Source organism: Pestalotiopsis fici, assembly GCF_000516985.1.
Source record: "Pestalotiopsis fici W106-1 unplaced genomic scaffold PFICI_Scf_1, whole genome shotgun sequence".
Taxonomy (NCBI): Eukaryota; Fungi; Ascomycota; class Sordariomycetes; order Amphisphaeriales; family Sporocadaceae; genus Pestalotiopsis; species Pestalotiopsis fici.
Genome location: NW_006917091.1, coordinates 7027027 through 7040210, shown reverse-complemented (window position 1 = coordinate 7040210; position 13184 = coordinate 7027027). Strand labels below are relative to the sequence as shown.

Below are 13184 nucleotides of genomic sequence, written 5' to 3'. Positions count from 1 at the left end.
AGCGAAGGGTCTGGCTTCTTTGGGCCGACCCGTCCGATGGTGGTCAGATTCGTGGGGCGCAAATCCTCCCCTCCATAGCCCCCTCGAAATTCCCCGTCGGTGCCTGGAGCTGTCAATTAGTTGGCACGCTAAAACCACTGGCCCAGGGACCTCCTTGTGGAACTGATCTAAAATTGTATCACCGTTGGAATGGTAGATTGCAAACCAACATTTACAATACTTGACTTCAACACTGTAGAACCTCATATCATAGGAATGGTCCCAAACAGACTATCTTCTCCTTTCCATACATTACCTATAAAATGTTGCAAGCACCTCTGAACACACCTTCGTAATCTGACTTTGTCCCACTGTTTGCTTTCTCTAGGTTCGATCTCCAAGAATAAACCGCTACGGAAATCAAGTCAACCTTAACCGTTCGCTGACTATCGAACAGCAGACATTAACAGAAGCAAGATGGTTATATTCTGTGCTCGTCTGTCTACTAAGGTTAGCTGTGTTGTACGAGAAACAAAACATAAATCATGTATCCTACTCGTCTCGGCGGGATGCCGTTTCTGTCTTATTTATCGCTCACCCAGCCGGCATCGATCACGTAACTACTGCCCGTAATGGCACTCGAGTCCTCTGCCGCAAGGAACAACATCAACCTGGCCACGTCCGCGGGCAGTACGTGTCTCTTGAGGCTCTGCGCCCTCATGGTGTTGGCCTCGTACTCCTCGGTCAGGACCTCGCGAATCTGTCTCTCGGTCGCGACACTCCCGGGCATGATGCTATTGACACGAATTCCGTCCTTGCCGTACTCCTTGCTGTGCACCCTAGTCATGCCCACGACGCCCGCCTTGACCGTAGCGTAGACGGGCGCCTGCGTCTCGGGGATCCTCCAGATGATGGATCCCAAGTTGATGATGCTGCCCGACTTTTGCTTCTGCATGGCCGGGACGACGTACTGTGTGAGGAAGAACTGATGCCGCAGGTTCACGTTGACGTCCAGGTCGAAAGACTCGGGCGTGACGCCCAAGCTCGGTACGCGCGACGTTGGTCCCGCGGCCCCGGCATTGTTGATGAGCACGTCCACCGTTCCATGCTGTGCTATAGCCTTTTCGGCACAGCTCTTGAGTGCCTCCAGGTCTGTGACGTCGCAGTACAAGAACGTGGGCTGCGTTGCGTCGGGAATCGACTTGATCTTGTCGAGGACTTGACGTGCTGAAGACTCGGAGTAATCCAAAAAGACGACTTTAGAGCCCTGCCGGCAAAAGAGTTCGACTGCAGCTGCGCCAATCCCTTCGGCGGCTCCTGTAATCAGGACTACCTTGCCACGAAGGCTGGGGTAAGTTGCGTATTCAACCATATTGATGTATTAGTGCTCTTGAATCGTAGATCAAGGCTGTCACATAGGTAGAAAACAAAAGGACGTGGTTTTCAAGTTATATCAGTAGGTATGCAGACATGTATATATGTCAAGATCAAGTTGCGTTTACGATGTCACATCAATGTGTTTCTGCAGCTGATCTGTACCTAGGTAGTAGATATGTAGGTAGGCATATCGCGGGGAACATTGCAGCGAGCCATGTTTGCCCGACTCCGCACACCTCTCTGCACAGTCATATGACGGAGATAGAAAGCATGTATTCAGCTCGGGAATTTTTGAAAACTATCCATGTGCTTACGCTCCAGTCATGCCAGAACTCGTTTAACTCCTCATTTTCTATTGCTACGTTGTATACATTTCTGTATGGAATTGTTACGTTGTATAAATTATAGAAGATGCGGGGGTGTCTGTTGCCTTGACATAGCATCATGCATGTTCTGAGCGAAAAGCAAGTACAGAATATTGTGGAGCATATGAGGATGAGAGGCAATGCCATCGAGAAGATGCGTCACGCTTTGTTGTATACCCTGGCAAGCCTGGTTCCTTCACGTCGTGTATTTGTGGGATCAATCCGGAATTCAAGTGCGCACAGTGCCCCATTCATTGCTGGCCTCAAGTTGACGCCAAGATTATTTTTGCCGAGCATTGACTTCGTGGTTGAATGGCTTGCGACCATAAACCGACCAAACTGGCATAAACGCGTGAATGCTGGGGTTCATCAGATCAGCACGAACCTGGAGGATCAGATCGTTGATCTCGGTTTCCGACAAGCCGGCGCCAGTCAAAAACATGAAACTTATACCACGAATGCCTTCGTAAATATTGCTCTGCATGAATTTCCCGGCCAGCTTGAGTCGTCGGTCTTGCGGCCACGGACTGTAAGCCCAGGGGAGCTTTCTCTCGACAATATCGACAACTGATTTTATTTCCCGTCAGCAAATTCGTGCTATAGAGGGTCTCGGTGATATATCAGGTACTCACAGCCAATTTCCTCCAGCCATTCTTTGAAGTGCTTTGTGACTTCAAGGTTCCGGCCTAGACCCAAGCCACCCTTGACCAACAGGTCACCCCATCTTTTCAAGGCAGTACCTAATCACAATAGTCAATACTGAAGGCGAGATATTTCTGGAATGGTATGTACCTTCAATGGTTCCATCAAGACAGCCAACGATGAAAGAGCCGTCGAGATATTCGATCCACCCGCCCTCATTGAGGTTTTCAAAGGCGTTCCTCATGACCGCCTTTTGATCGTTAAAGCAGGTAAAGACCGCCCGCGCGTGCACATAATCAAACTTGTGAGGAAACACCCATGGCTCCTCGCTGTCGTCCTTGATGAACTCGACGTTGGGAGGAGCATTCTTGGGCTGGATCTTGCTCAAGTCTACACCAATGACCTTGGATTCAGGGTATTGTTGAGCTAGGGGAATATATTTAACATACGTGAACAAGCTGGATCGTTATTGGACATGTAAACTTACCAAAGTCCATAGCCCATATACCAGTACCTGTTGCAATGTCCATGACGTATTTTGGATTCTTTAGGGGTGCAGCATGAAGCCTTTCATCTATCAGGATTGTCAAAGCTCTATGCTGAAAGTCCAACCGATCTTGTTCTTGCTGCACGATATTCTCAGTAAAGTAGCTTAGTCATGCAATATAGCGACCCAGAAACTTACACCATCATTTGGCATGAAATATTTGCCTTCCTTGAATCCGTGATAAGTTCTGCCAGACCGGCCCAGGACGGACTCGGGCTCGGCGACTGTGGATCCAGTTGGTTGGCGAAAGAAATCTTCTGGCACCCAAGACTGAGAATCTACCGTATGCGACGCCGACACGTTCGCGCGAGTTGCTGCATATTTCAAGAGCCGCTCGTCTACCTCGAGAGGCTCATCTGGCATGAATCCATAGATCGTTGGGGATTCCTGGGGCTGCTCATTTTGATCAGGTGCTGATCCATGGCCATCCGAGTCTAGGGCTGTGTCAGGCGTTTCTTGACTATATCGCAAGCTTGCACCCGGGCTCTGGGACGTTTCGGGGTCAATGGTGACGGCGGCCCCGGACTCTTGGGGTGATGATGGGCTTTCCAGAGCAACGTGGTCAACCCCAGTTGGTGCACCGCCTTCAACAGAAAGACTTGTCGTGGTCAGATCCTCATCTGCCATGGAATCCGGGGTCATTGGAGCGGCTGTCCACTCTAGTTCTGCATCATCTTGTGATGGTGTGGCGTTTTGCACTGGTACAGAATTTTGGTTGCCATCAATATTGTTTTCACCGTGGTTGCTAACAAGCTCCCGTTCTTGCGATCCGGTGCTTTCAATCACTGAAAGCAATCCCGGTGTGTCGGTTGCCGAGGATGGATTTGTATCGACTAGAACAGAGGTTGCGCCACTATTATCATCGCGAGACTCAAAAGGCGACTTGGCGCCTTCAACTCCGGACAGGTCGGACATGCTTTCGTTCCTCTAATAGCCAGTGATGATAGCCCCGGATCGAGAGATAGTAGATGACAGGTCGCGGGACTTTGAAATCCATGCATACCTTACCTACCTAGGGTATTTATGAGGTCGAGATCCTAGCATCCGCCGCTGAAGAATAGCTAAAGTGGGGCGCCACCATGTCTTGGTGACAGGGAAGCAGATCGTCGCTAGCAGCGGATAGAATGAGGAATCAGAACATCAAGCAATTGATAATGATTGAGATCCGTCGGGCGATTATCGCGCATACTTTTTTTTTTTTTTCCCCGGAGATATGGAGCATATATATCAAACGATAGCATGATCTCATGGACATGACCGAGGAAGTGCTCCACAGGTGTTTGAAGCGTTATACCTGCATACCTCAATGGACTAGGAGATACTTGGTCACTGTTGATATATCAAAGGTTTAGTGCTGGTCAACCTGGTTGCAGGCGGTGTCTTACATGCCTCCACCCATCCGCCCACCAATGGAATGCTGTCCCGAAAGTCCAAGCATGCAGCCATGGAGCCCGATACCTTAAATGTCACTGCGACCAGTCAAACCGCCTGCAGTATTCAACCAGGATTTGGAGTTTAGAGCAGTATGGCATCGGGGAGCTTTCTACATTTGGATACCTACTGATGCACGATTGACCGACATCTACCACATGGCATTCAGGTATGGATTGTTGACACCAGTTCCCCGCACAAATGGACCGGATAGTACAAAGCATTTATGAATTGGCCGAGTTCCCAGGAAAGTTGACAGGGAAGGTAATGCCTATCCGTGTTGCTTCATCAAATGATGGTTGTCTATTATATGAAACTGTCAGAAGTGGTGCAAACTCTGCAAGGTCAATTTACAAGGCTTTGATGGCTGTATGATATCAGGTTCGTTCCTAATATCATGATAAAAAGTGTCAAAATAGCGTCATGGTCGTGGACGTTTTTATTTTATTTTATTTTTGGCGAAGAAGAAATGTCCGTGCCGTCTTTTCCTGTCTCCTCTGACAGTTCGGCATGATCACCACTCAACTCGATAGTTTAGTGTGTGCATTGTAACAGTGAACAAGTTTCTCATGAAGCCATTACTAGGTGCATTGAGACTCCTTACTACCGCTCCGTCTCTGTCAAACTCTTGGCCACTGTCCTAAAAGCCTTTTTCAGCAAAGCTTTCTTCCAATCCTGTTCATCATCACCATCTCTGTCGCGTTTGCTCCGTCCGGCCGTCTTGCGGGCTCCTTTGCCTAGGCCTCTTCTCACTGAGCTCCTGACAAGATCTTTAAGATAGTCCACGAGCATCTTCTCTAGCAGACCGTTTTCGAGTTCCACTACGAGCTTGTGGACAAGACCTTGCACGATGAGCTCGCCAAAGGTGTCCGCCAGTTGTGCCAGGGCAGCGACATCTGGGCCATGCTCGCCGTGGCCGACGAGCTCGGTCAGAACATCGAGGAGACCGCGATCATGGGAATATGGCCTCTTGCGCCAGTTGCGTTTACGGTTGTCGTGAGTGCCGCTGGATGGTTCGTGTTTTCTGTGTCGCGAGGAATGTCGACGTCGGCCGCGAAGTGGGCTTCGCGAGGTGGAGTAATGTGCCTTGGACCGATGATGACTGTGCTTGTAGGGTTGGTTGTCGCCCGAGACGCCATGGTGATGGCGATGGCGATGCCGGCGCTGAGTATTTCTGTGATGACTTGCGGAAGATTCTCGAACGGGATAACCCTGACTTGACTCCGAGTCCGTGCGGGAGGGTCTCTGAGGCTGCGATTGCTGGTGATGACGGCTGCGATGGCGCAATCGGCTTGTTCTATGCGCTGGTTCGGGTGAGGAGGGCGAGGACTGTCCTCGATTCGGATCCGTCATCATTCGTACCTCTCCAAGTCGGAGAGCGGCGCGTGTGGGCATCGACAAGCTGTCTACAAGTGTTGGAACATCGAGAAGAGGTTTCGTAGCTGAATGCGTGTTTTGGTAGGGTGTCGAGCAATGGCGGGGGCTGTAGCTTGGGATTCAAGGACTGCGAATCGGACCTCCTCACTGGCAGATTCAATGGCTGGTCTTGATGCGTACTCGGCCTTTGACCTTGCTGTTCGCTTCGAGGATGGTGAGAGTACCGAGCTTGCACTTTTACTGCTGATTCTAGTAGCCGCACGTTTTAAGCAGCAGAATGTCTGTACAAATGGCGCTGCTCGATATGATTCACTATTCAATCTTGGACCAAGCTGTCGAAAGAAATATCTCCTTTGAGTTCACCTCCTGTGCGCCGACAATATATGGCACCCAAGACTGCACTCAAAAGTCCTTTGACCTGTCGTGGTCTCGAAATCTCAATTGCCCTCCTTCCATTTTCTAATAGGGAAAATATCGGCGGCTTAAAATTGATCGAGTCGCCCTCGAACCCTAGTGATATCAATAACGTGCTGAAATAGTACATACAGTCACATCATCTTTGAGTCTCAAGCTTATGGAATAGCAACGGTAGTTGTGTGTTTTAAGCTGAATTCATTTCGTCGTGAAGCTTTCCCACTAGAGTGGCGCAGTTCATACTGACCGATCGAATAGGCCAAAAGCAACTGGCCTATTGTCATTACATTTGTCTGTCGCCGACGACGTTGTTGTATTATATTCAAATATACCTCCGATGATTCGGGAATATGGAGAAACAAGGATTGTGCGTCGCCTGCCAAATGACTGTTACCGCTTTGCGCCGGAACACAACAGAAACCATCCAATGGCCGATATAAATCACAGGTCGTATTCCAAATGAAAGTTGCCAGTATTGGAGAGAGAGCATTCGAGCAAATGTGTCCCAAAAAAAAAAAAATAACGACAAGTAGAAGATGTATATTAAGTTTGGTACAACGCAAAGTCTCATCGGCGACTTGAAATATGTGGTGCGAACATTATAGGTAAAGGAGGTATCATGATCATGGAAAACGACCAAAGGATATCTTAAAAAAACAAAACAAAACCAATGCAGAACTTTGCAGTGTCGGGAATCTGAAAACATCAACGCCGGGGTCCTTGCTTGCTACCCACGATGATCAACATCGTAAAGTGGGTGAACGAGAATGGAGAAATTATTAAGCTTGGGAAGCCTGGTTTGCTCCGCTGGCAGAGCTCTCGCCTTTGGGGCGAAACTCGTTTTTGAGGTGCTTCAAAGGATCCTCCTGTTCCATCATATTCCACATCCTCTCTTTCTTGCTCTGGCGCCCATTCTCGCCATCCATCTCGTCCAAGTCGCTGATATCGTCGGAGCTGAAGGAGCTGGTACTTGGGCTGCGGTTCTGGACCATGTGCACACTCTGGCCTTCCTTCTTCTTGATTGCCCTCTGCGCTTCCTTAAGTTTCTGGTCCTCGTCGTCGTCGCAACCGAGTGTGACAACACCTAGACCAGGAAAGTTCTTTTCGAGGAATTTCTGCAGGTCAGGTAGAACTGACTTGTCAGGCCGGTAAGTGCCACTGTCGTTATCAATAATAAGCTGGTAGTATTCAGGCTTGGAGGGTGGCGCTTCATTTGGCGGACCACCGGGCAGATCTTCAGAGGGATGTGTGGGCTGGTCCGGCTCTGGGTCCTCCGAAGCTGTGGGTTTCTTCAGTCTGCGGATGAAAAATTCGCCCGAGCAAGCAATGTATGTGGCAACATCTGAGTGCATTGTGTGTTTGCTCAGCAAGTCGATTCCGAACTCTTTGCCCGTCTCTGTGAAGCGGAGTAAGCCATCAAGTGTCAGGACGTAGGTAAAGAGCCTGCCGCCCTGATCAAAGTGAACCAGCTTCAAAAACTGCAAGCTTGCCTCTTCTGAACACGGCTTGAATGTCCCATACTCGGTGGAGCTGTCAAAGTTGTAGATGCGGTTGTGTTGATGGGTCAAGGCCTTGTGCAAAACGCGACCACGGAGACCCTTGCGACTGAACATGAGACCTATCAAGGGTCTAAATTCGACGTAGCGATGGTACAGCTTGGTTGGGACTGGTCCTTGCAGTTGGAGCTCAATGGCTTGAAAGTCATACTTTTGGGTCTTCTTTTCTTGTGACCGGTCTTCATGGCCGCCATCGGCCTGAGGGTCATGGTCCTGAGAATCATCGCTTTCATTTCGGTTGACCTGAACGCCAGCAATGCGGCCAATCATCGGAGAGAAATGTCTGTAGTAAAAGGTTGGGCCAACAGTGTACATCTGGGCATGCGGCTGAGAATCAGACTTCCCCAAGACCTGAATGCTCACAAAGAGATTGGGGGTCATGGAAACATCCTTTTCGAATGCGCTGGTGACGGCTTTGAGCAAGTAGGCTCTTTTACTTCCGGAGCGCTTCTTAGCCTGGAACTCCTGGCGCGAAAAGCCTTGCCAGCTCTCATCTACCCGGGGGACGGTGATTGTGACGTTGCCGAGTCGATCATTGTGGTCAGGCCAATCCTCGTCGTACAAGCGACACTTGAGCTTGAAACCGGACGCCGGAACATTGGCAACTACCCACTCGTCCTCCCATTTGGGCTCAGTGGTACGCCTGATGGTAGGCGTCCGGTGAACCAGGTTTGGGTCTTCCTTGTGTCGTTTTGGCAGTGCTGTGTACAGTGTAGCTTCAATGAATGGATCCGAAGCTCCGGTGCTGATATCGGCGACAGGGAGGTTGGTTGCCTCATGAAAGATGAACTTGACGGTATAGCCGGGAGGGGCATCGGGCACCGGGGTGGAGTCGAAGCCGCCAGGCGGCTTTGCCTTGGTCTTGATCTTTTCCTTCTGCTCATTGAATTTGCCCTTGATGTCTGCTGTGCTATGGCGGGAGGATGAATGCTGCAGCCCCTGATCGGCCCCATTAGTTTGAGGTTTCTCAGAGGTCGGCGCCGGCTGATGATCGTCGGACAAGTGCTGGCCATTGACTCCATTCGTGTTCGGCCCATCCGGTCCCTTCGTGTTGGGCTCTACGGATTCATGTGGAGCAACATTCCCGTTGGTGGACATGTTGACCGAGGAGACCAATGATGTCAGAGTCGCGTTGTCTCAGGGCAACGGGACGACGCGGTCGGTCGCAGACACGGACGACTTGGCCCGGGGGCGGCTGAATCGTAAGGAAACAAAAGACTACCGTGCCTCTAGTCGAAGCGATGTTGTGGCTTGCCTGTCTTGCTTGCTTGTGCAGAATCCCTGCTGGGGGAGTCTGATGCCAAGCTTGGGGTGAAGGCAAACCGAGTGATGATGAGTGCCAAGGCGGACGCGTTACCAGAGCCCACAGAAGTGATGTGTCGGTTCCACACGAGGGGGAAAGCGAGCGAGGGGAAAGGAGCCGGCAAACCACGTGGAATCGGATCGGAGCAATCGACAAGACAATACGTCAATCCTCGTAGTGCTGATGGTCTGGCGGTAGTTTGTTGGTTTTTGCTCAAAAGTGCGAGCGCAGAAAACCACAGGATTTAAAAATACTCAAAAAGTTTCCATGCTTGGCGGACGTACCAAGTTGCAATTTTCGCAAGATGACAGCGGCCCCATAAGAGGGAGCTTCTCTGCTATTGTCGGCAACAAAACAACGTCATTTGACGTGCCGATAAGCCGCGCACCCATAGCAGGAGGGAACTCGGCACATGCCCGAGGTGAAGGACGAGAAGCATCAGGAAATATAGATAATCCGGAACGCTATCCAAATCTAAGCCACCATTAAGCCGCACTTGATAGAAAAGTTCTGCATCTCTGGGGCGCAGATCGCGTTGGGCGGGGGGGATTGACTTTTTTCTTTACTGGCTTGAGCTTGACCAGCAGGATAAAAAGCAATGCAGAGGAGGGGCATTAGCTCTTCACTTGTTGGAGGGAGGTCTGTTGCCTTGGCAGAGAGTCCCCAGTTCTGCCAACCTCTCTCATCCGTCCCTGCCTCACATATCAGATCTCACTAGCAGGGGGGTGGGGTCAATCGGAGGTCTCCTTCTCTTGGCCTTGGCTTCTCCAACCTGCAAGTCTGTGCAAATCACGACAAGACGGCCAGACCCTGCAGACCTCCGAGTGGGATCCGATCAGGAAATGTGCTTCATTTCCACAAAGACCCAGGATAGTAAGAATCCAAGTCAGTGTTACCCCACCAGACAGGAAGAACGCTGAAAAGAGACATCGGAAAACCCCATCATAACATTACTATCCAATTTTAGAAAAAAAAAAAAAAAAAAAAAAAGGGACACCAATCTATGGAGTTCCGGGTGCAAATCGATCTCAGCAAATCTATCCAAAGTGGTCTTTACCATGTTGCTGATCCCAAGAACTCTTCGATTCGAGTACCGGGCGATTCAGTGCGATCCCATACGAGAATCAACTGCTTGACTATGCCGAATGCGTCTACACGCGGTTCGTTCTTGGTCAGCGAGTGCTACCCCAAGTCCTGAAAAAGTCATCTTGCTTCTGGAATCCTTGGCATCACGCACAGCTGCTTACATTGGTGTGCAGTGACAACGGTTTTCCTGCAAGCGGTCACAAAATGGCGTGCGTGCTTGTTGCTCGGTTGTGCGTTACGAGCCAAGAATTGCACCCACTACACTATCGGACCAACGCGAACTGACAGCCCGGCAATCCAAACACAAACCGGACTCCGGAAATGCATATTCTTCTTGACTCTCCTAGACGGCAGGAGACTTGCGGTAATGATGTCCCACTTCTCCGTATTCACCATAATCCACGACTTGAGCTTCTTGCAAGCCTGCAGGGTCGGGACCCCAAACTTCCAAGAAGGCTATGAAGAATCTAAAATTGGTCGTCGCTGGTCTCTACTGGCCAGAACAAACATGGTCCAGGCTTCATACAATTGGAAGGCCTAATGCTCTTGGCTCTGAGGACACCCATGTCCAATGATCGGATGATTTTTGAAGAATCAAAGATTATATTCCAATAAAAGACATTACTTGATAATTCATAAGAGAGCCTCATGAGAATCGTGGTTCGGCCGGTCGCATTGCTTGGCTGCGGCAGAAGCCATCCAGTCTCGTGTTGTCAATGGCAGATCTACCCGGATCTTCCGTGTTGTCAAGACCAAGCAAGTAAGGCGTGGATCTTTCGTATCTACTCTGTACCATGTCAATATGCATTGTCAGACGGCTTTGGGCGGCTCTATCGCTATTCCTTGGGCCACCGGTTATCGCTTGTCCAATACAGATTTATTCATGCAGCATTACTCCCTGGTTCTGAGGAGGCAAAGTCACAATCAACTCAATGCTCTACTTCGTTTGCTAGCACAAAGTCAAAGGCACAAAAGCCAAAAAAAACCAATCGAGGCCGATACACAAATATAGTGTCAGTCAGGGGCAAAGAGATTGAGAGACGGCAAACCGAGCAGGAAGCCGCAATCGCCTGCGGGTCGTCAGTGTGCGGTTCTGCCAACAAGCTTCGGACGGAATCATAACGCATGGGCGTTGTTGGGCCCAAGAGAGACACGCCACTGCGCACGACTATTGTGGAGGTGGTTTTCGACTAGAACACACCAACGTCCAAAGCGACGGCACGGTAATTGCAGTGGCTGTAGTGATCTGCCAGTGGACATTGGCCAGGCACAGAAAAGTAAATGCTGAAGAAGTTCCTTTTGTCCCTGAATGTCGAATCCTAATTAGGCTCACTGTATCAGCCGTGCAGCTGCATACCGCGAGTCTATCGCATGTTCCAACATCAGTCATTGCGAATGCTAATGATCCCGAGTCGTTGCTGAGTCGCGGATGGTTACACCGGCCCGCAAGCCTTAGGTCAACTCTGTAGAAGCGATCATCCTTCCAAGAAACACTCACTACACAGGCATTAGTAGACGGTTAGCGGCGCAGCACCCAGGGCCAGGTACAGATACAGCCGACAGAAAATCCGGTTCTACCTGCAAGAACACGAGAAAGGAGGGAAAAAAGCTCGCAGAAGTTGACCTCATAGTCAGAATTTGTGCATTCGTCACTACAAGCTTTAGCCAATCGCAAGTGAGCAAACATCCACAACGAAAGAGGAGATTACCTGATCGTACAGCAACCAGGCCTAAGATTCCAGCTTCTAGGCCTAAAGAAGAACGAGGCGTGGCTGGACTTCTCCCCATTTGTCCACGGCCGCGCATGCACCCCTGACTAGCCAGCCAAGGTTTGCCTACACGTGTGGAGGAGAGCTTCAACCAGCCGACCAAGAAAGCCGCTGTCCGTTTTTTTATTTTTTATTTTTATTTTTTTGTTCGCTTTCCAATATTGACAAGGCTAGATTGTACCCCTGTCACAATAGACTGGGTGCCAACGATGGATCCTGGTCCACAGGCTCGGGTTCAGTAGTATGCGGTAGTATGCAGCTGAACGGCTGGGGGCCTTTGACCCGTCTTCCGGCATCTCCAGCTTCTTTCAGTATTTAACATGACGGCAAGCTGCCACTCATTTTGCCCGTCCTCTTGATCTCACTCACACCTCAGTCTTGAACACTTCGCCGTCGTTGGTTGCGATTTCTTGGAAGGTTGCCTTGGTCGATTCAACTTTAGTCACTCGCTCGTCAAAACGTTGGAATTGTCAAAATGGTTCGATTTACACAATACGCCGCCGGCGCTCTGCTGATTGCTGCCGCCAGCGCTACTCGCTACGAGACCAGCTCTGCTGAGGATGATTGTGAGGAGACCAGCACCTACGCCGTTTCCTCCGCCTCTTCCTACCCGGCTGTTGTGCCCACCAGCTCTTACCCGGCTGCCACCCCCAGCTACCCTGCCAGCGGATACCCCGAGGGTGATGATGAGGATGAGTGTGAGCCCGATGAGGAGGAGGGTTACCCTACCGGTGGCTCTGGATACCCGACCGGCTCCGCATACCCCTCTGGATACCCATCCGGCGTCCCATCGGGCTACCCTTCCAAGCCCTCTGGCTATCCTTCGGGCTCTCCCTCGGGCTACCCATCTGGACAGCCTTCTGGTTACCCATCTGGAAAGCCTTCTGGTTACCCATCTGGATACCCCTCTGGGTACCCCTCGGGCTCGCCTTCTGACTACCCTTCGGGTAGCTGGCCCGCTGGTTACACCACCAGCACTCAATACTTGACCAAGACCTACACTGTCACGTCTTGCGCCCCTACTGTGACCAACTGCCCTGTTGGCTCCGTCACCTCTGTCATTGAGACCACCGTTACCGGTATGTGATGGCGGAGATATGTCCCTATCTTGTATATGTTCTAACAAAGTGATTAGTCTGCCCCGTTACCGAGACGTACCCGGCCGGCGGCGAGTCCAAGACCTACCCTGCTGGTGGTGCTTCTCAGACTTACCCTGCTGGTGGTGCTTCCCAGACCTACCCCGCCGGTGGTGCTTCCCAGACCTACCCTGCCGGTGGTGAATCGAAGACCTACCCTGCCGGTGGTGCTTCCCAGACCTACCCAGCTGGCGGCGAGTCC

The 13184-nt window shown here is 50.7% G+C and overlaps 4 protein-coding genes across 4 annotated transcripts; all 4 read right to left on the bottom strand.

Annotated features, from left to right (window-relative positions):
* Window positions 1-562: 562 nt before the first annotated feature.
* On the bottom strand, window positions 563-1351 carry PFICI_02048 (uncharacterized protein; the record flags this gene model as incomplete). Its single annotated transcript, XM_007830629.1, has 1 exon — window positions 563-1351. One exon carries the CDS (start codon window positions 1349-1351, stop codon window positions 563-565), a length of 789 nt encoding a protein of 262 aa, XP_007828820.1.
* A 650-nt stretch (window positions 1352-2001) lies between these two features.
* PFICI_02047 (uncharacterized protein) lies at window positions 2002-3825 on the bottom strand (the record flags this gene model as incomplete). Its single annotated transcript, XM_007830628.1, has 5 exons — window positions 2002-2288; window positions 2354-2461; window positions 2514-2789; window positions 2851-2989; window positions 3049-3825. The coding sequence occupies 5 exons, from the start codon at window positions 3823-3825 to the stop codon at window positions 2002-2004; spliced, it is 1587 nt and encodes a 528-aa protein (XP_007828819.1).
* A 1119-nt stretch (window positions 3826-4944) lies between these two features.
* PFICI_02046 (uncharacterized protein) lies at window positions 4945-5694 on the bottom strand (the record flags this gene model as incomplete). The annotated part of the gene is made up of 1 exon (XM_007830627.1): window positions 4945-5694. The coding sequence occupies one exon, from the start codon at window positions 5692-5694 to the stop codon at window positions 4945-4947; it is 750 nt and encodes a 249-aa protein (XP_007828818.1).
* Window positions 5695-6911: 1217 nt separating this feature from the next.
* On the bottom strand, window positions 6912-8786 carry PFICI_02045 (uncharacterized protein; the record flags this gene model as incomplete). Its single annotated transcript, XM_007830626.1, has 1 exon — window positions 6912-8786. The coding sequence occupies one exon, from the start codon at window positions 8784-8786 to the stop codon at window positions 6912-6914; it is 1875 nt and encodes a 624-aa protein (XP_007828817.1).
* Window positions 8787-13184: the final 4398 nt, after the last annotated feature.